The sequence below is a fragment of the Caloenas nicobarica genome, chromosome 7 (genome assembly GCF_036013445.1).
Source record: "Caloenas nicobarica isolate bCalNic1 chromosome 7, bCalNic1.hap1, whole genome shotgun sequence".
Lineage (NCBI taxonomy): Eukaryota > Metazoa > Chordata > Aves > Columbiformes > Columbidae > Caloenas > Caloenas nicobarica.
The window spans coordinates 6,491,624-6,514,111 of NC_088251.1; the positions used below are offsets into that span (position 1 = coordinate 6,491,624).

General features: G+C 39.8%; 1 protein-coding gene and 1 non-coding gene across 2 annotated transcripts in view; both read left to right on the forward strand.

Annotated features, from left to right (window-relative positions):
• The first annotated feature begins 523 nt into the window (after positions 1 to 523).
• Positions 524 to 22,488, forward strand: part of EIF3A (eukaryotic translation initiation factor 3 subunit A) — a 34,775-nt gene continuing 12,810 nt past the window's right edge. The window contains exons 1-16 of the mRNA XM_065638615.1: positions 524 to 667; positions 4,487 to 4,677; positions 4,876 to 5,012; positions 8,061 to 8,224; positions 9,451 to 9,650; positions 11,456 to 11,664; positions 12,682 to 12,853; positions 13,883 to 13,987; positions 14,768 to 14,866; positions 15,570 to 15,686; positions 16,643 to 16,828; positions 19,420 to 19,767; positions 20,283 to 20,387; positions 20,711 to 20,824; positions 21,094 to 21,216; positions 22,224 to 22,377. Of these exons, the coding sequence (XP_065494687.1) occupies positions 619 to 667; positions 4,487 to 4,677; positions 4,876 to 5,012; positions 8,061 to 8,224; positions 9,451 to 9,650; positions 11,456 to 11,664; positions 12,682 to 12,853; positions 13,883 to 13,987; positions 14,768 to 14,866; positions 15,570 to 15,686; positions 16,643 to 16,828; positions 19,420 to 19,767; positions 20,283 to 20,387; positions 20,711 to 20,824; positions 21,094 to 21,216; positions 22,224 to 22,377 (2,473 nt within the window). The 5' untranslated portion in view covers positions 524 to 618. The remainder of the gene's footprint in view (positions 668 to 4,486; positions 4,678 to 4,875; positions 5,013 to 8,060; positions 8,225 to 9,450; positions 9,651 to 11,455; positions 11,665 to 12,681; positions 12,854 to 13,882; positions 13,988 to 14,767; positions 14,867 to 15,569; positions 15,687 to 16,642; positions 16,829 to 19,419; positions 19,768 to 20,282; positions 20,388 to 20,710; positions 20,825 to 21,093; positions 21,217 to 22,223; positions 22,378 to 22,488) is intronic.
• On the forward strand, positions 15,229 to 15,360 carry LOC135991217 (small nucleolar RNA SNORA19). Its single transcript, XR_010606500.1, has one exon. It is a non-coding gene; the product is annotated as a small nucleolar RNA SNORA19 (small nucleolar RNA).

The window sequence follows — 22,488 nt, forward strand, 5'->3', positions numbered from 1 at the left end:
CACCGTGAAGAAGTTTCTTCTCAAATATAAATGGAACCTCCTGTGTTCCAGTTTGTACCCGCTGCCCGCTGTCCTATCATTGGTTGTCACCGAGAAGAGCCTGGCTCCATCCTCCTGACACTCACCCTTTACATATTTATAAACATTAATCAGGTCACCCCTCAGTCTCCTCCAAGCTAAAGAGCCCCAGCTCCCTCAGCCCTTCCTCATAAGGAAGATGCTCCACTCCCTCATCTTGGTGGCATCCCTAAGAACCTCGTCTAAACGCCTTTTAAACATTTTCAGGGATGGTAACTCCACCACAACCCGGCTCACGCAGCGCCCCGGGGCTCGGGCCGCCAGCCTTCGCGCCTCCCGCTCGGACGGGCTCCGGGCTAAGACGGACATTACCCGCCGAGGCCTCCCGACCCAGCCCGGCCCCGCGCTCCCGTAGCCGCCTCCCCATGGCTTCCCAGTCCCCGCCGCCACCAGCCGCCCCGCCCGCGCGCCGGGAGGGGTTTCCGCTTCCGGCGACGTCAGCGCGCGCGGGTGACGGGCCGCCCTCTCTTTCCGGCCTCGCAGGCTGCCTGGCTGGAGCACGGAGCCGCCGCCGCCCTGTGAGGAGAGGCCGCCGCCATCATGCCGGTGTACTTCCAGCGGCCCGAGAACGCCCTGAAGCGGGCGAACGGTCAGTGCGGGCCGCCCACCTCCCCCTCACCGCCGGTTCGCCTTCCGCCCCACCCCCCCGCCGTGGCGAGCGGCGTGCGCTGCTGCTCTCCCGCCTGCCACGCCGGGCCGTGCCCGTCCCCACAGCCCCTCTGCCGGCCCCTCGGTGCGCGGGGCCTCGGCCGGCGCCTCCCTGCCGCTGAGGAGAGGCCGCCCGGGAGCGGCGCGGCGCCGCCTTGTCGCGGGGAAAGGGCCGGGGCCTGGCGGCGTGCGCCGCGCCGCATGGCGGAGGCGAGGCCCGGGCGGCCGCGGGGAGAGGGCCCGGCCCGGCTCCGCCTTCCCGGCCCCGGCGGGGCCCCCGGCCGCCCGCGGGCGGAGGCGCTGGGCGGGCTCTGGGGGTCGCGGCGGCCTGTTGTGCAGCGCGGCCCGGGCCCCGCGGCGGCTCAGCCTGCGGCCCAGCGCCCGGGGCAGCCGCCGTGCCCGCCGGCGGGAAGGGGCTCTCGGCCGGCCCGGGGCTTGGCGTGGGGTGTCCGGCCCGCATCTCGCACCCGCTCCGGGATGATCTCTAAACAGGTCTCACTCCGGACCCTGTTTTTTCATGTGGGCTTTGTATTTAGTCCCATCCTTCACGTGACTCTGGTGAGAATGCAAATGAGAATGCAAAACTCTTTCAATGTTGCACACGTAATGGATGAATTTCTATAAGTTCGCCCCTGGAATAGAAACCAAGGAGGACTGTGCTGTAGCTGTCTCTCACTGACTGACACATACAGAGCTGGACTGGTTATATTTCTCAGCTTTCTCCTTTCAGGCTAAATATATGGCTCGGACCATCCTATTTTAAGCACTTAGCAAGACCATTTAGACCCTTCATTGTCACAGGGCTGATTGCAGGATGACACTTAAAGACATCCAAAAATTACAGATGATGTACGGGTCTTGAAATGACAGCTGAAGAGGCTGTGTAGTCTGGGAACTATACATAATTCAAGTACTTGGTATTTTAACAAGAAAATGTGAAATAAAGTACTGCACATCCTCAGGATTTGTAATCTAAAATTCATTATAAAACCACAGAATGACAGAACAGTTGGGGTTGGAAGGGACCTCTGGAGATCATCTAGTCCAACCCAAAAAATCAGTCCCAGAAAGATAAAAAGATGAAAGATACAATCAACTTCAATCAGCTTCCAAAGATGAAGTTGTATATTTCAGTCCTTTTACTGGAAAAGGTGCACGTACCATACTATATAAACTTTAATTAAACTTTTGAATTCTTGGGTAAATTGTGATTACTTGGTGAGCAAGTCACTTTGCTGGAATATTGACCTTAAACTGTTTAAATTGGACGTTTTCTTGTTGTTCTCCTGGTATTGAAGAGCAGCTTTAAATTCAGATCTCTTGCATTGCTGCAAGTCTACTGAATTCTGATGAACTGAAGGAGTAGAGAGGAACTGAGGGACTGGAACTGAAGGGAGCATTCTCTAGACAAATTCAGTCTGAATGTGAAACATGACAAGCAGTGTCAAGTCTTGCAAACTGCAGAGGCTTAATTTCTTTGTGGTCAAGTATAAGAAAGGGTGAGAAGTTGTATCTGAGGCAGGTTCTATGTTGCAGGAAGCAGTTTGATTTTAAACTGACGTTTTGAATTGAAACATTTGGTGCAGTTTCCAAAGTTTCAGTGTTTGCATTTTATACGTAAGGCTTAAGCGAGCATTTAAGACCACTTTATACTTCAGGTTCTCAGTGACCTCAACATACATAGAAAATGTTTGGAAATAAGAAAAGCTTGAATGATTGTAAATATGCGCAGATATGTAAGAAAGGCTATTTTTTCCTTATAAACAATAAATGTAGGTAAAAGCCAACACATACCTATTGTTAGTATCTGGCATTGCTTTGTAGGCAACGGTCCAATGCAACTTTTGGGAACTTTTTTTTGTTGCAAATACTGAGTTTGTTTGCGAGAGACATTGGCTAATGCTTGATATCTTTGTCACCCTCTCTAAGGATGTACGTTTTCTCAGATTGAAAATTTAGTTTAATTTGGGATTTGGGTTTAGCAGTAGATGAGTTGTCAAAGTGTATCAGCTAGTTCATGTCCTCTTAGAGCTTCACTTGCTGTTTTGGGTACCTTTTAACATTTTAAGTGGTATAACAGAGGAAAATGGAAGAAATGTGACTCTTACAGCTTATTCAGGGGCTAAGGCTTTGGTTTTGTCTGTTACGAGCCTTTGTTTCTATAACACGGTTTCTACTGCAGGGCATGGTGATGTGTGCTGGCTTTAACGCTTCATGTTCGCTTTGCATGTGCTTTTACTGCAGTCTCTATTAAATGAGCTTTAATTATTTGACTTACTGGTACGAACTTGCTTGACCAGAGTTAATTAAAAGTTTCAAAACAATATGAATTAATTTTGTGCTTTGTCCAGTTGGTTATCGACCACTGAGAGCTCTGGTTGGAGTGGCCTGGCATTGTTGCAGGATTAAACTTGCCTTTCAAGTTTATTTTCATAAATAAAAATTGTAAAGCTGAGCAGTAATTGCCTCAAAAGCAGTGCTGAGATAGAATAACAGTGTAAATTATTGGATGGAGCATAGCTTAATTAGAATTACCTTCATGAGTAAAAAAAATACTGCTAAATGTTGTCACATTGTAACATTAATTATCTTTAAATGTAACAGTACATTTTTTAATAAAAAGTAACTTGCTCATCTTATGCAAGCTCATTATTTACAGAAACTAAGCCCCAAGTCCCTAAATTAAAACAGCACTGCTACTTTGAAAATACATCTTTTAGCCGTGTTTAGCTTTGATTCTAAGGTTCAAAAATTTAGGAGGTCTGTGTGATGTCTGAGCACATGGAGCAGGCCCCTACTAATCCTTTCTGCCTTTATTTCTTTAGGAATATAGGGTTTTCCAGAGTGCTTCATGAGAAGTACTGACGCCACCCCTCAGCCTTTAAGAGTACACACATTTGCTTTTAGCTGGACTCGACTTCTCTTTATCTTTTAAACCTGTTTACTCCCCATTCTCAGCATTCTTTTGTCTTGCTTTTCTGCAGTTAAGGGTATGTTTAGTGTAGGACCTGTGTGTGTGCCAGTGGCTGGCAGTGCTGCTTCAGTGCTTGTGGGTCATTTGCTATGTTTTGTACTGAGCAGAGCGTGCAGTATGTCGTAGATGGGAGTTGCTGTGATGCTGAGAGATCCTGTTAGTAACAGCTTAGGGAAGGAATAAACGCAACACTGGTTTCAGCAGCAAGGCTGGTTTAAAAATGTCTGACCCTTCAGTTGTACTGTAGCAGCTTTTAGTGTAACTGTTCTGTAAACTGAATCTCTAGACTCCTCTAAGTTGAAAAAAAAATCCAAATAGCTTTTCCCAGTGAAGTTTCTTTCTTTCTTGGCTTGAGGGCAGGACTTTTTTTTAAGTCACATTCACTGAATGGCTTGCTTCTTGTTGAATGGCACTGGTAGGGGTTGTACCACAAGCCTTGTGGTGTGTATTCATTGTCCTTCTTGATGAAACTAGCTTTAAAACTGGATGTGTATGTTTTATTAATATGTATGAAGTGCTCAGTTGTGCCATGATAAGGATGGAGAGACATCTCTGCCATCCTGAAAGTTCTTGCTAATGGAGATGTCTGCATTCATTTGCCAGTTATGTTATGGAAAGGCTACCGCTGCAGATGCATCTGCCAGCAGTTTTGGTATGGCCAGCTAAATCAAACCATCGATGAGCTGTGGTTAGAGTGGATTGAATTCTAAAAGCTTACAGCATTAAGCATAAAAACACCACATCTTCTGGTTTGCAAGTCTTTTGCTAATTGGATTTTACTTTCAGAATTCCTTGAGGTCGGCAAAAAGCAGCCTGCCCTAGATGTTCTCTACGATGTTATGAAAAGTAAAAAACACCGAACATGGCAGAAAATCCACGAGCCGATTATGCTGAAGTACCTGGAACTCTGTGTGGATCTCCGCAAGAGTCATCTGGCGAAAGAAGGGCTGTACCAGTACAAGAATATTTGCCAGCAGGTATGGCTTTTGATTTTTTTTTTTTTAGTTGTAGCAAGCATGGTATATATCAGCTGATCTGATCTAAAAGTAACTGATTGGTCTTGAGTTAGAATTAATCTGCCTTTTAGGTGTTCCTGGTTCTGTAGCATTTACATTTTAAATATTTGCTGCCTGTTGTGGGTGGAAACATCTTCCCATTTTCTGCCTTTGATGTAGGTGAACATCAAATCTTTGGAGGATGTTGTTCGGGCTTATTTAAAATTAGCTGAAGAAAAAACAGAAGCAGCTAAGGAAGAATCCCAGCAGATGGTACTGGACATAGAAGACTTAGATAACATTCAAACTCCAGAAAGGTGGGTGGCCTGTCTTCAAAATATACCAATGCACAGCAAAGTATCCTTATTTTCATGAAGGATAATGGCAGTTCAGAGAACTGAGATATAGAAATGGTGGATTTGAAATTGAATACTAGTGGTGTTCTAAAGTAGGGAAAAGCCAGGAGTTTTCCATTGAATAAAATCCTAAGTCCAAGTAAAGAAAGTAAGTAGTAAAGAATAGAAAATGTAGATGCAGTGGGAGTGGTTCTGGGAGTGGGGGCGGCGCTTTCTAGGGTCTGCTCATATCTGCATCCGTAGTGGTATTGGAGAGTTTATTATTGAAAGTGGTTCATTATCAGTTGCTGTACAAATGCTATTAATTATATTAAACCAATTTAATTCCTGTATGTGATAACCTCCAGTCTTTCTGACCACATTATGTATGTACAAACAAAAGGAAATGTGACTTTATGCTTGTTTGCGTAACTGATGGGATAACAGAAGAAAGGGCATAAAAAGTAAAATAAGAGTGTTATTATTAATTGGATGGATAATGAGAATGTAGAAGGAATGGAAAAAAGTGTCAGTAAATATACCCGCTTTAGGTTGTATATAGACCTTCACTGACAAGTGGTGCCAGGTTAGGATGAAACCAGGGTCCAGCTCTGCGAGAAGTCACTATTCTATTGTCAGGGTGGTTTGTGGGAGAACTTCCTAATCTGCTTCAGGCAAAGTGAGGTTACCTCTGATTGCATATTTACATTCTTCAGGTGAATCTGTTGGTTTAGGGAATGCTCGCGTTAACCCCAATAGTACGGCTATATATGTGGTGATATCTGTGGAAGAGGGGTGACACGATGCGGGTGAAGAAATGTTTTAAAGCATTCCAGCTGAGTTTGGAAGAGGCCATCTGTCCATATCCTTTAAAAAAATCAAGAAGTGTAAGGAATAAATTACAATTTCCATACATCATACCAAATTAAAACTTTCGGAAGATACCAAAAGAAATAACAAAAGGATCTTCAGACATAAGCGGAGAATTCTAGGAAAAATGACAGTAAAATTCGGAGGAGGTGGGTTGAGATTAGACATCCTAAGTGTGGTCTGAAGATGCAACACTTTGTTACTGATTTTTGTAAGAATATTGATTCTGGAGTAAAAGAGGTTTTTAAAGCATGAAAATTATCCTCTCTGAGATGAATAGAAAAGTCAGTTTTCTCTTCGTGTTGGGTGACAGCATAATTTCTTTTCTAGAGGTTTAAAAAGATGAGCAGATATTTTGGGTACTAAAGCTCTGCAGATACGCATCTGAGCAGACTGTATTTTCTCATCATTCCTACGTAGGACTGAGTTGCTAATGTGTTGTTATCTTGATCATAATAATATTTGGGTCTTTAATATGAGTTTTGAGAGAAAGAAGTAGTACATGGAGTTAAAAATACGGTAACATTCAGTATGGGCATGCCAAAGGGTAGGTGACACCTGATTGTGTTAGAATTTTATTTGGTAATTTAATTTTTTAGATTCAAGAAATGCCAGAGATATAACCTGGGGGAAGGTAAAGCTGTTGATACAGAAGGGATGTTTGCAGTCAAATTGGAAGGCGACTAAGACATTGCCCACTGAGAAACTGATTATTTGTAATGACAAAAGGAGATAATGGGAATTGTTTCAATTAAAATTTTGGCACAGAAACGAAAGAAGTTGAAGTCATATTTAGTGAAGACAAATAACTGGAAGAAATTCTTGAAGTGGAGGACATTTTGTCTTGTGTAGGCGACTCTGAGGAATAGCATTATAGTAGTCAAATAAAGCTCACAAAGACATGGAGTAGAAGACTGTGGATTTGCACATTAACAGCAAGGCTTTCTGGTAGAAGTTTGGAGGTTGTTTGCAAAAAACGAGAAAAAAACGACCACCGCCTGCGGTGGTCGTTCCAGGACGGCAATGCTCTTCCTGTTACTTCCAATGCCTGAAATAGTCTTTGTTACAGGGGAATCCCACTAATATACATGGAAGATTGACTGACCGCTCTTTTTTTTGCTCTCTTTCATATAACTGAAGACTAGAAAATGTGTCCTTTCACTCACACTTCTTTATCTCAACAACCACAGTTTCTTTAGTGTTTTTAGGTCCTGTTTTCTACAGTTCTCATACTTTTTTGCTGGATTCACTGCGTGATCTGTTGGAGAAGACATTGGTGAATTGTCACCTTTAATATTGAATGTAGTACTAGCACTCAAGGAAGTAAATTAGAACTGGAAGCAGTGCAGTAGGAGAGGATTATGAGAGTTCAGAGTTTATATTAGAAGCATAGTTCAAAAAGGATTTTAAAAATGAAGGCTTGGGGAAGATGATTCTTTGTAAGTTTGTCATGCTGTGCAGACTGTTTGACAGAGGGGATCATGTGGGCCATAGCACTGGATTTGTCTCACTGTCTCAGGAATCCTGTCCAGTTTTGTATTCTCATGAATGAGGGAATGCTGTTACGGCCACTAAATGCAAGGTTATTGTATCTTCTACATTGTTAAGCATCTTTTTCATGTTAGAATTTTTAAAGGATTTGATACTTTAATGTAAGAATTCTCTAGTTTTTGATGTCTGCAGGTTGTAAGGCACTTTTTGCTTCTGTGTCAACAAGAAGTGAGCTCTCTGTCACATTGATGGTGGCTAAAAAGGAAGTTTCAGCAACTAGGAAAGTGTCTGAGTAGACAGTGATATTTCAGTCTAACAGAGGTACAGCACACAGCTCCCTGGTAGAAGAGGGAAGGTGAAAATCCTGGAATTAGTTTCCTGTGGCTTACTCATGTGAAGGATAGAAAAACTCCTGATGTCTCTTATCTCTGGAGCTTGTGCATGTCAGTCACATATGCAGGGGCCAAAGTTTGAAACTTAACAGCAGGAAAATTTATCTACATCCTTGAAAGGAAAGGAAAAAATTGAAAATAAGCAGTAGACTGTTCAGCAGCAATTAGCTATTCAGTTTTGTCCAGTCTCATTTTAGATCTTGATAAGAAAAATTGGTGAGAATTGTGGAGAATAAACCACTCTTTTTTTTTTCCTCACCCCTTGCCCCGACTGTAGTGTTCTTTTGAGTGCTGTGAGTGGAGAAGACACTCAAGATCGTACTGACCGACTGCTTTTGACGCCCTGGGTTAAATTTTTGTGGGAATCCTATAGACAGTGTTTGGATCTTCTACGAAATAATTCTCGAGTGGAACGCCTGTACCATGATATTGCACAGCAAGGTAAGTCGAAAAGATGGAAACAATGAGATCTAGGACTTCTTTATTACATCCTGTAAAACCACAAAATAAAGGGTTATTTCTATTTGGATATTGGTTTAGAGGTGGAAATACAAGAATCTCTTCAGCATATGTAGGTACACACATACTATTCTTAAAATTACTGAGGTTTCTGGACACTGATCTTTTCTCGTAACAGAACCTGCGAGGAAAATGTTGTATTTTCCTGGACATACTGAGAATATGAGAATTACTGGTGCTGTGTTTTTATTTTTTCTAAATTACTGATCAAAATTACCCAGAATGGCAAATGTGTGTTCCATTATAGTATTGTATGTCAGCTAACTTCAAAAACTAGTGTACATCACAGGATACTGTAAAATTATGATATGCTATCGATTTTGACACAGACGTAACTTAGCAAAATATTATGCAGAAGGTAATAGGAGAAAGTCTAATCTGATTCTTTCTGGTATTATTCTACAAAAATTGAATAGATAAGAATGAATATTTACATGTTAATCTGAAAGGTGAGAGATAGAGGAATGTTTTCCTTTGTATGTATAATTTAAGGCTCTGTATTTTTGAAAAATGAGTCTGTTAGATTTTTAACTCTATCTAAATTGTGCGAGTACAAGAAGACTGACAGATGGGTTCTAGGTGCTTCAGTGCGTTTAAGTCTTTGTGCTACAGTGTTGAGACTTCCTTTTTTACCTGTTTCTGGTAGAGATGCTTTAGAATTTTAAAAGCAACAGTGGCAAAGCATAACCAGATTTTTGAAAGGAACTATGGGATCACAGGCAATTTTTTTCTGTGTCATTTCTAGTCATAGCTTTACCATATTTAGATGACTTGAGAATTTTTTCCCACATTTTATAAAGCCCAAATGTGAATTAATGCCATTCATACAATTTTGTTTGCACTTAGTTCAAAATAAAAGCTAGAATCACTGCTTAAATTACAACATTTTTAAGAGATTCAAAGTACTCCCTTTGCTCCTTAAGCTTAATTACGTGGAAACATCTTCATTTTTTGAGGTCAAGATGGAAGTGCTCCGCGTTGTCACTTAATTCATTGTGTGCGGCAGTTAGATTGCATCTTGTTGGTATGCTTTGGACTGTAAATGAAGATTCTTTAAATGTCTTGATTTACATCTTTGAATCCCATTTAGAACTACCATGAAGTCACCCTTAGTGAGCATTCTTCATTGATATCGTTCATTTTTGCAGCTTTTAAGTTCTGCCTGCAGTACACACGGAAAGCCGAGTTCCGTAAGCTCTGCGATAACCTGCGCATGCATTTGGGGCAGATCCAGCGCCATCACAACCAAAGCACAGCTATCAACCTCAACAATCCCGAAAGTCAGTCAATGCACCTGGAGACCAGGCTGGTGCAGCTCGACAGCGCTATCAGCATGGAGCTCTGGCAGGTAGGCAGCAGGCGCCTGGAATCACAGAATGTCAGGGATTGGAAGGGACCTTGAAAGATCATCCAGTCCAATCCCCCCACCAGAGCAGGAGCACCCAGGTGAGGTTACACAGGAAGGTGTCCAGGCATGTTTTGAATGTCTCCAGAGAAGGAGACTCCACAACCTCCCTGGGCAGCCTGGTCCAGGCTCTGTCACCCTCACCGTGAAGAAGTTTCTTCTCAAATATAAATGGAACCTCCTGTGTTCCAGTTTGTACCCATTGCCCCATGTCCTGTCATTGGTTGTCACCAAGAAGAGCCTGGCTCCATCCTCCTGACACTTACCCTTTACGTATTTATAAACATTAATGAGGTCACCCCTCAGTCTCCTCTTCTCCAAGCTAAAGAGACCCAGCTCCCTCAGCCTTTCCTCACGTGGGAGATGCTGCACTCCCTTCATCGTCTTCATTGCTCTGCGCTGGACTCTCTCCAGCAGTTCCCTGTCCTTGAACTGAGGGGCCCAGAACTGGACACAATATTCCAGATGTGGTCTCACCAGGGCAGAGTAGAGGGGAAGGAGAACCTCTCTCGACCTACTAACCACCCCCCTTCTAATACACCCCAGGATGCCATTGGCCTTCTTGGCCACAAGGGCCCAGTGCTGGCTCATGGTCATCCTGCTGTCCACCAGGACTCCCAGGTCCCTTTCCCCTACACTGCTCTCTAACAGGTCGTTCCCCAACTTATACTGGAACCTGGGATTGTTCCTGCCCAGGTGCAAGACTTTACACTTGCCCTTGTTATATTTCATTAAATTTTTCCCCGCCCAACTCTCCAGCCTGTCCAGATCTCGCTGGATGGCAGCACAGCCTTCTGGCATGTCAGCCACTAAGCACTGTAGTTTTCAGCCTTCCAGAATCTGTCCATGCAGATCGTGTTTTGTCGTATATTCTCCAAGGTAAAGGCAGGATAACAGCGAAAGAAGTTTTAATATCTGCGGATAATACAGATATTGAATACTTAGGCTGTTGTTCCTGGGATTGCTGGTTTCACGTAGCATTTCAAACCAAGCTTCTGCTGGTAGAAGTTAGTGCTGAAGTGGCTGAAGTTGTTCTGAGTTGCGAAAATGAGAAGTTGGTGATGACACCTTCCCCCCTGCCGTATCATATTCTCGTGAACAAGATCACTGGGCAGTGGTTGGTCAACATTGAAGCCCAGGGCCCCAGCACTGCTGGTTGTCCAGCCAGTGAGGGCACTCTCAAAGCAATTTTTTCAAAGAGGTACTTTGCTTCTCCAACCTTTCTCATGTCTAATTCCTTAAAAAAGCCAAGGTTGTAATTTTTTGGTTTTGTGAATTTGGAGAATGTTCTCTGTTGTTTCCTTTTTGAGTATGTAAGGTTATATGTATTTTTAGGGAAACTGTACCCATTTTTGATCACAAAAATAATGAAGAATAGTAAAATCAGTAAATAGTAGAATTGGTGTAATGGTAAAATAGTAGAATTTTTGTTACTCTGATTTGGCTTACTCTTTCCTGCTTGGTTTGTAGCTTAAATCTGAGAGAAACCAGTTTTTAAAAAATTACACTAACTAATTGTTAACTATGAAATTCTAAGCAGATAGTTAATGGATTTGCAGTATATCCAAATAATTCCATTATTAGGAAAGAAGTATTTCATTTTATGTAGCTGGTGAAACTGAAGATCACAGCTTTCTGTGGTAGTAATTATATTACAGTCTTTATAACCTTTAGTGGATGTATAGTTTTCTCTTTCTTAGGATTGCAAAAAACTTTCTAAAATTAGTGTATTTGGGTTTTTTTTTTAGGAAGCTTTCAAAGCAGTGGAGGATATTCATGGTCTATTTGCACTGTCTAAGAAACCACCCAAACCACAACTGATGGCAAATTACTATCACAAAGTCTCAACTGTCTTCTGGAAATCAGGAAACGCTCTTTTTCATGCATCCACACTTCACCGGCTTTATCACTTATCAAGAGAAATGCGGAAGAATCTCACACAAGAGGAGATGCAGAGGTGGGGAATGATATTTAATGTGATCTTAGATTCTTTTTTTCAACCTGTAGCTACAAAAATAAACTGAATTGTACCCAAAAATAAGCAGATGACATATATGGCTATGAGCAGCTCTGCTTCAGGCAGCCAGTACTAACTACCTCAAAAGAAACCCAGAGCAGGAAGGGTATTTTACACAAGTACAGTGTAAATAATGTAAACATCGGGATCACCTTAGTTAAGCTTCCTCCTTTGTTAGTGACTGGGAAGCTAAACAAGTTAATAAGCATCTGTGTTTTCCTTATTCTTGTCTGAGTGGTGGTATTTACTTCACAAGATTTCATTATAACCAGTATAAACTTTTCCTTAATATATTAAAGTCTGTATACCCAAATTGCCTTTATTTTTTTGATAATAAGTTTGATATTGGCAGGGCTTTTGAGACACACAGAGTCATTGAGTGCATTAACCTCCAGAGTTCATGGCCAGGCCTTTATAGAATCAGAATCTGGTGGAAAGAAATACTCTATGGAAATTCTTACATATATTCCTTTTCATCCGTGTTCTATGGTCAGTATTTAAATATTTAGTGTCATTTGTATTGTTTCATCAAAAGATACATCTGACTTGAACAGTAAATTTTAAAAATCAGTGCAGTCAAAATGACTGGTATGGATTTGCAGCTAAAATAATTTTCTTAAAGGTGCTGCTCTCTGCTGTTTTCATTTTATAGTATTTTGACATTTACAGAGGTGGCTTAAATTTCTTTGTAATTTCTGTGTATATATACATACGTATATGCACGCATATGTAAGTAATGAAAAGATGTTATCAAAAATCTTTCCCCTGGTTACAGAAGAATGCTGCATTTGGTCCTCTTCTTGTGCAGTTGGTGTCTTTTCTGTTATTGCTGGCATTTTTACATGCTTTTGCACCATGAATGCTACTCATTCCTACTCTTGAATTGTCACATACATGAAAAGGAATTAATTAGTGTTCTCTTGCAGTTCATCTTTTGGGATTATCCTTTGTCAACAGGATGTCTACTCGAGTCCTTCTGGCCACTCTGTCAATTCCTATAACTCCTGAGAGAACTGATATTGCTCGTCTTCTGGACATGGATGGCATCATTGTTGAGAAACAGCGACGTCTGGCAACGCTGTTGGGTCTGCAGGCTCCACCAACTCGTGCCAGTCTCATTAATGATATGGTAGGTAGTGATGTTCAGAGGAGCAGCTTTCAAACACTGAACCCTCTTTTTGGACTGTTTTCCTTCTAGAGCACTGTGCTTAGTTATGGGACAGCAATTTAAAAATTAAAACAGCTTTATGGTCAATTTTATGACTTTACGGCTTAGCATTAAAATTTCAGATTCACAGGAAGGACTGTTTGGAAACGGCAGCAGTAACGGGAGGTGTGAATGCCTGCGTGCACTGAAGAGTGAGATTCAATATTGTCCTTTATGTCACCCGAGCAACAAATGCTGTTTTGAAACTGAGGGGCTTGAAAGGGGTTGTGAACAAGAACTTTGCTTTTTTCCCTGCTCCAAGGTGCAATATAATTAACTGAACCAAGTATTTATTTTTCTGTTTTAAACATATTTCAAATATCAAATGGCAGACTGTGAGGACCTAAGTGATTATGAAAACTTTCATGGGTTTAATTTGAAGGGAGGCTAGATTTATTTTTCAGACCTTCCCAGATACTCATAAAAAATTAGGCATTCCATCATAGTTAGGTATTTTCTGAGGATGTCTGTATTTCTTACAGTCATGTATGCCTAAAACTTAAATTCAAGGTCCATTTTACAATTCGCATTAATTATTCTTCTGATATCTTTCCAGTTTGCCTTAAGCCCACAATTCAAAACTTCAGAAGTTTACTCACAAACTGAGATGTGTTGTTTTAGTTTGATTGTGGGCGTACATCTATGTAGCAGGACTTGTGTCTTAGAAGTGGCTAATATTAAAATTGAAGGTGGTACTCTAGTCTAAGTGTTTATCTTTTTTCTATATTTTTGTCTACTTTTCCGTTTTTATAAATGCAAACAGCTAAGTGGTGTAGGTGGAGTTATTGTCACTGCAATTAAGAATGCTGTAATAAAAAATAACTAGTCTTCTGTATTAAAAGGTACATGTGGTGCCTATTTGACTTCTTCAATATAAAATTCTTAAAGCATAACTATTTGTTAATATTGTATTTATCTTGAAATCTTTGGGGTTTTTTTTGTTGACTGTAGGTGAGGTTCAACGTAGTGCAATATGTTGTTCCAGAAGTGAAAGAACTTTACAATTGGCTTGAAGTGGACTTTCACCCACTCAAGTTATGTAGCCGTGTCAGCAAGGTAAGTGTCGTAGCTCTGTGTATATAGTAATTGATTTATAGTCTATTATTTGAATATTGGTTTGTGGTAAATACCAGCTAGCTTTTTTCTGTTGCCGGAATTTCCAATAGTTGGATTTACTTGGTCAAATTCCATTACGATGATACGTATGTAACATCTGATACACATAGCACACCCGATTATTGGAATAGAATAAAAATTAACTCGGGTCTCTCAGGTGCTATTCAGGGGGCCTCTATAAAGGTGGAGAGTTTTGGGATTGTATCAGAAGGTCTTGTGGGTGGAGATTGTACTGACTTTAATTTTGTTTAAAAATGTAGGAATGAGAAAAGTGTGCACACACACGTGCATATATATGCAAGTGGAAAAATATGCCAATGACTGTTTTTACTATTAAAATGTTTAGTATTGGGAGTTAAAATAATGTGAGTGCTGTTGATTAAGTTCATATTAATTCTGCGACTGACGAAGCACATCATGTTCTTTTTCTTTGATAGTGGGAATAAAGATATTTGAGGTGCTAAAAAGAACTTGAAGGTAAATTAGCAGTGTGGTAAATGTTGCCAGCACTGTCAGTCGCCTTCATACAAAAATGTTAGCTATCCATTATAAATGTTCTGATCAAAAGGTACACTTCAGGAAAACTGTGTAGTATCTGGGCAGAAGTGCTGTTGTTTCCTGAGCTGTAAACCAGAAGTATTTAAGAACTGTGCTTTGTACTTTAATGTTGACGTTTTTAAGGGTTGATGCAGACAGAGTAACTTTTCAGAATTTTGGTAGGTTCTGAACTGGGTGAAGGACCAGGCTGAAAAGGAACCTGAACTGCAGCTGTATGTTCCACACCTGCAAAACAACACCATTCTTCGCCTTCTGCAGCAGGTATGAATAAAGAAAATGTATGTTCCTAGGTATACATAAATTAGAAAATGCTTTGGAAGAATGTTAAATTGGAAGCTTTTATGTTGCAGTAATTTTTATCTGTCAGATAGAAGACCACTGTGATTTTTGAAATCATTTTTTGCAGTATATAACCTGTATCTTCAGGTTTGTATATGATTTTAGGTACAACCGTAGTATCTATACTTAATAGTGGCTGCACGCAGTGACATAATGTCTTGCTTAGATTTTCTTCATTACGGATCCGTGTTGTCTTATTTAAGGTAATTCATTGTTTCTTAAAACTCTTTGGAGTAAGGTTTGGGTGGGATGTTTTTTGTGTGTGTGTTTAGGTGTTTTATAAAATGCACATTTCATTGACCTGCTTTCATTACAAGTGACGAGCAGTGTTATTTCTGATGTGCTAAAAAATAGCTGAAGGCTAATTAGCAGCATAGCTGTATGTAGTTACTGCTGCCAGTCTCCTTCGTACAAAGCAGCCATTCAGGAATGGCATTTTATCTTAGTTCAAGTTTGAACACAATACAAAAAGAAAATCCTGAAAGAGTATTTGCAGTTGTATTAATACGCATACATTCACTTATTGATGATTTAGTAAGTTAGCTTTATTGCCCATACAACAGCTTTTATTTCTGATCTCTTTTTAATGAGGAAAAGTACCTAATGTTTCTGCTCTCACATACAGGTGGCCCAGATTTATCAAAGCATTGAATTTTCTCGTCTGTGTACCCTGGTTCCTTTTGTTGATGCTTTCCAGCTCGAACGTTGTATTGTTGATGCAGCCAGACATTGTGACTTACAAGTAAGTGCTGTAAAAAGACTTCTGTGATTTGTGGATTCATGGATTACGTTAGATGAAAACTAACGGTTTGACATTGAAGCCAAGAAAGACAATTGATTCTGATGGATGGAGATAAACTAGGGTAAAAGATGTGAGTGATAATATATTAAGAACTGCCAATTATTGACATTCTGTTGTGTATTTCTGATTTAGGTCAACAAGCATTAATTTAAGTGCAGTAGAAGTAAAAGTTGAAATGAAATTTCCTGAAACTTGCCCTGTGAGTCCCAGTCATTTAGTCTAGAATATTCTGAAGCAAGTCTAACAAACAGGGATGCAAATTTCTGAGTATGCTGAATTAGTTGTGCACGTTAAAGAGCTAGCAGTCACTGATGTTGGCTTTTGTCTAACCAAGTGATTGAAGTAAAATACCAAGGTCTGAGAGGTGCACCAATGGCTGGGATGTTTCTCCATTGTTGGTAAAGATGTCTGTATGGAATTAATGACAGCCCGTAATTAAATGTTTAAGCTGTTGAGGTTGCTCAGTAATAATCCATTTAGGTTTTTAGATAAAGCTGAGTTAATTCATTTAGGTTAACACACAACTTTACTTATGTATTAGATGCGTTGAACTTGCATCAAAGTCAGGGTTCTCATTTCGCATATTCCTAATGTGGAGGAAGAGGAAAGAATGATTTCTCTAGCAGCACTCATTTCATGGAGTCATTGAAAGTTCAGCGTCTTCTAGTGATTTTTTTTTTTTTTAAATAAACCATGAAAACTAAACAAACTTTTATTCATGGTTCTATTTTTCTTCTACTGATTTGGCATTTCTCATACTTTGGTATAGCTGTTTTTTTTTAAAGAGTAATTTCTGCTTAGAGCTTCTGTTGACTCATATTGGTCATAGGCAGAGCAACAGAGAAATTGCTTAGTAAATAATACAATCCTTTTTCTTCCTGTTTTTTTCCCCAAAGGTTCGCCTTGATCATACCAGCCGGACGCTGAGTTTTGGCTCAGATTTGAATTACTGTACTAGAGAAGATGCTCCGCTGGGCCCTCAACTCCAAAGCATGCCTTCTGAGCAAATTAGAAATCAGTTGACTGCTATGTCCTCAGCTCTGGCTAAGGCTCTTGCAGTCATTAAGCCTCCTCACTTACTGGTGAGTAGTCATTTTAAGTCTTCTGAAAATGTTGACAAATTCTGACATCCCCCCAGGTGCATTGTGGGATGATTATTTGTTGCTGTTATGCAGCCTTTTGTTATTTTTTGTTTGTCTGATCAACCATTCTGTCCAGTAATCTGTTTTCAGTGCAGTGGTAATCAATAGTGTTACTGCAGAACAAATAGTTGATCCTTGAGGTGTTAATACATACAAATGTAGTGTAGCATTAATGTATTTATTAATGACAAAGTGTCCTTCTGCATCTGTTACATACTCACCTGTTCTAATAGATCTATATTTTCTGGTTTAGCAGGACGAGCTTGTTTTGAAGTTGTGAGGTCATATACACTAAGGAGTTACTTGGTTTACCTTTCCTTGACATAGGAGAGGTGTTGAGCTATCTAATGATTAACATGACATTGCAAGGATTTGAGTACAGATTGATGCTTTTGAACATTTATTTATTTTCAGAAATGTGTTGCTCTGTTTTTCAGAGCATTGTGACAATGATCTCTGATATAATTTGACAGTAATGGTGGGCTGCATTTATATACTTGTGGATTAAGTTGGTGGTAGTCAGCTCTTTGTGCTGTTCTTAACGCACCCAACTAGTTACTGTTATGTCTTGACTAAAGTCATGTCAAAATGTACACCAGAGGCCTGAGTTTAAATTGCCGGTCTGGCATGTATCAGGTTTGGGATATACCTAGTAATAGCTCGCCCATAGGTGGGCCCAGAGAGCTAGGATTTGTTTCAAATTATGCGTGCATTTTTGAAAATCCAATAGCCTGCTTCCTTTATTCTTCCTGGAGAAACTGCCGTTGTGAAGAACCTGGAATGTAACTTCACAGTGGAATCTAAAAACACAAACAGAGATCCCACAGCTCAAGAACTGACCCGTCCTTGTCCCTCCCCATCCTCCTCGCTGGTGCTGTTGGCTTCAAGGTTGAACTCCCCGATGAGCTCACATTTCAGGTTCTCCAGAGCCCTTTGGAGCAAGGCGTAAATCACTCTCGCATTTCCAGCGTGCTTTAGTTGTGGCAAGTTAAACCTTCACTTCTCTTAAAAGAGCAGTGATAATTTTTTCTTTTGCTGTATGTTTCTGAAAGAAGGATTTCATAGTGAACATATCAAATAATTTTTGCTTATGGAAAAAAAAGTTGATAGCAAGATATCCATGTAGACTCTTTATCTGGGTTGAAATATTAAGTAATATGCTTAAAATATAAACACACAAAGTAGGACTGTATCATGACACCTAATGGTAGCTTACTTATGCTAGCTTGAACATGCATTAGCTGTTTTATAGTGTTTAAGATCAAAATAGTTCCATGTAGGTTTTACTCTAAAAAGTTGTTATTATTGATTTATTGTTTTGAAAGAAAAAACTGTGCTCATAGGTAGAAGTGACAGTTTTATACTTGATGTGTTAGTACAATTAGGTGAATAAGACATAAATGGTAGTAATTACACTTGTAGAATTAGAGTACAGTAGGAAGCTTAATACCAATCTGTGTGGTTAGAGGACCTATAGAACAAGTTGATACCATTTTTTCTTCACTACTCAGATCAAAGCTTCTCACTTTTTTCATGTGCTTAAAAGCTTAATTTCTGTTAAATTTGTCATAATTCACAAATCTGTTAAATTTATCTGAAGCTTTTCATTTTTGGGTTTCTGGCACCTCCACTTATCTTTAAGTGCCTGCAGATCTGCAGCAAAGAATGGATGTTTCACTGTTTTTGTTGAGTGCCCTAGAAGTGACAGATAACTAAAAATACCTCCGCGCAAGCTCACATTTGAGAGCAGCGTGACTGAGGGAGCGTAGGGAGCTGATTGGGCTGGAGTGTTTTGCTGCTTGTTGGAGTGGTTAAAACAGGCACAATTACCCCTCTTAATGTGTGCAGCGTGAATCTCTACAAAGAACTGTGTAGGTGCTCTGGAGGAGAACAGTGGGGGAGTGAGAAGGCTGCTTAAATACTCTATATGCCAGTGTTTGAAGTCTAGTGCTTTTTATTGTTTAATTAAAATGGTTTTATATATAGTGTTTATACCTAAATTGTTGAGAGACAATCATCAGGTTTTTTATCATCTCACAGATAGTGTTTTGTGTCAATTAGGATATTTTTCTCTTATGTTAGTGTGTTTGGAAAAACGCAAAACTTTAAAAGCAAGAGAGCTTTGGTGAAATACAGTACGTGTGGTGCTACTTTTGCTAACACTTGCAGAGACAAACAAGATTGACCCTCTACCCCCCTTTCGGTTAGAATCTTAAATATCACTAAATACAGGTGTGCAATATTTTTTGACAGAAGTGTGAAAATGTCATACCCAAGGTGTCTTGCAGAATATTGTCTGATACCGACAGCTTTCTCCACGTGCACACGGTTCTAGTCAGTTGATACTACCGTGTTATCCCACTTGGATGAGTGATTAAATTTGCCGTTCCACTTGTAGTTCCACACAGTCAGCAAGTTTCGAGAGTAAAACTAACCTTGAGTTGTCTTTGAAAAGCGTCTGCTGTGCTTTCTGAAAGCCTCTTTAAAGAGATCCTATAACCATTGTTGTCTTATCCTTAATTTAAATTCAGCAAGAGAAGGAAGAACAGCATCAGCAGGCAGTCACTGCCTTCTTAAAAAATTCAAGGAAGGAGCATCAGCGTATTCTTGCACGTCGTCAAACTATAGAGGAAAGAAAAGAGCGCCTTGAAAGTTTGAACATTCAGCGGGAAAAAGAAGAACTGGAACAGCGTGAAGCAGAATTGCAAAAAGTCCGGAAAGCTGAAGAAGAGAGACTGCGCCAGGAGGCGAAGGAAAGAGAGAAGGAGCGTATTCTGCAAGAGCATGAGCAAATCAAAAAGAAGACTGTTCGTGAGCGCTTGGAGCAGATTAAGAAGACTGAACTGGGAGCCAAAGCATTTAAAGATATTGATATTGAGGTAGACAACTTATTATTTGCAGTTTTGAGTTACTTTTTTTAATGCTTTTGCTGTTGCTTTGCTAGGCTGCCTGAATGTCATGGTTTTTCTTATTTTTATACTGTAACGGGTCTTGAACAGTCTCTTAAAAGTGAGACAGTATGTCACATAAATACTTAATTTGCTCGACAGTGTGAGTAAACCTTAATACTGTGTTTGGATAGGACCTTTTTTTACCTGGAGGAATGAAATCCAGCTGGGTTTTTCCCTTTGTTGTTAAATTATATCTGAAATACAGAATAAACCTCCAGTTTTCATTTTGTAGTACCTGGACCGTGTCTCAATTAAAAATCGAGATACAAATGCTTTAGAGATCTTATAAAATACAAGCTACCCAGAAGAGAGAGTGTTTCTGAAGCAAATTAGTTTAAAAATTACGGGGAGAACTGCAGAGAAGTTTAAATAAACAAGCTAACCACATTTTTAACAGAAAAGTGTGTGCTTAATTTTGTATTGATAACTGTACTTTGTCGTAGGATCTTGAAGAACTGGATCCTGACTTCATTATGGCTAAACAAGTTGAACAGCTGGAAAAAGAAAAGAAGGAACTTCAGGAACGTCTGAAGAATCAGGAGAAAAAGGTACCAAGGAGGTGTTAATACAGCAGTTTAGTTAGTGATTGTGAACTTCTGTTTTGAGAGAGAGAGAAAAGATACTGGTGTTGAAAATGTTACTGTATGAAACTAAAAGAAAAGATAAATGTGTTATAAACCATCCGAGTTTCTAGTATTGGTTAAGCGGACCTTTGATGTGGTCCGATGTGGTTGCTCTTACGAAACAAAATATATCAGATATATTGGAGAAGTCTCCAGGTACCAGTTTTCTTTGGGGCATGCTGAAGTTTGAGACTTCCACATTTGGTCTTTGCACTATGATGTGCTAAAGGTGTGTTATCTTTATTTAGATTGACTATTTTGAAAGAGCGAAGCGCTTAGAAGAAATTCCTTTGATAAAGACTGCATATGAAGAGCAAAGAGTCCATGATATGGAGCTGTGGGAGCAACAGGAAGAAGAAAGGGTAAGACTTTTTTGTTCAGGTGATAAAACCCATTAGCAATGAATGTAAAGTAGTGGATTTAGTCTTTTTTCTCTAGCTGAATCCAAAGGGAGAAGGGAAAAAGTTGATATGAAGTGTTAGGTTTGCAATTTCATTATGCACAGCAGTATCTTCTGTCTAGGACCTGAAACAGGAAAAGACAATTTCTCTTTCTCATGGCTGAGGTAGATTGAATGCAAATATATAACAAGATTTTCCTTTGTAATATGTTTTATATTATCTGTTTTTAGATCACCACTTTGCAGTTGGAGCGTGAGAAAGCCCTTGAGCATAAGAACAGACTCTCAAGGATGTTGGAGGACAGAGACTTATTTGAAGCCAGGCTCAAAGCATCACGGCGAACAGTTTATGAGGTACATGAGATACGGGATTGTAATAAAATATCCCCATCAAGTGTGGAACGAAACATGTAACCCAGTGACTCTTCATGAAAATTAGAAACAAATTAATATCTAGAATGGCTCAGAATTATGGAATTGTTTAATTTTTGCTTTGACAAAAAAAAAAAAAAAAAAGAAGAAAAATCTTGCACCCATTCCTAGATATTATCGCTGACAATTTTTGACAACATCTGGAATAGCTTATACAGAAAATAAAACATAGGTAAATTATTTCTTTCAATACAGCTGTTAATAAGAAATCACTGGGCAGCATGTGAACAAACAGCTGTATCTGTACAAGAACTTGCACATACTGTGGTGATGGAATAACAGACAATGATATTGAAGCCAAGAAACAGCTAGAAATACTTGTCTATATTTTTTTAAATCTTTTTGTTTGAATCTGAAAATTATTTTGACAGTTCAAGTATTTGGTAGTTAATGTTTTTTTGTTTGCAAAATTCAATAACAAATTAGGCCACAAGGGCAGGGAAAGAACTATGCCTTTGTTTCTTGCTCTACCTTTTAAAAATTCTGCATTTGCTGAGGCTGTTTATAGCTTTGATTATTTGGCTATGTTGCAGGAAGAACTGGTTTGGAAAAAAGGGCAAAAGAAGTATTATGATAAAATAATTTAAGTAACTACATATGATTTTTTGCAACAATACAGGTAATTTTAGGTAATGTATTTTAGGTACAGGTAAATTATTATTCAGCTCATTACTTTCCTGAAAAAGCAGATGAAGGACTACCATTGTGCATGCTGATTGTCTTTCTTCTAAGGAGAAATATATTCCCTGTTGTGCAATTTATTGCAGAAAAGGTTGAAATGCGAACAGGTAGTTGTTTTTCAGTGGAGCAAAGTTAATATGTTGCCATTGGTTTGTGTTTCTCTGCAGCTTTATTTAGCGATTTGTGCAACTGTCTAGCTCTTGAACGTTACAGTTGCGGTGGTTTCATGTCTATTATTTGTGTTTCAGGATAAACTCAAGCAATTCCAGGAGCGGTTAGCAGAAGAGAGGCGGAATCGTTTGGAGGAACGCAAGAAACAACGCAAAGAAGAGAGGCGCATTACTTACTACAGAGAAAAGGAGGAAGAAGAGCAAAGATTGCGAGAGGAACAGCTGCTGAAAGGTATAACTGAGAACGTGATTGTTTTGTCTTTTGCATGCCTGACCCATTCCAGATGTGTACAGAGCTGACTTCTGGTTTCCCTGTTTTCGCTGTATTGGCAGAAGTCTCTTC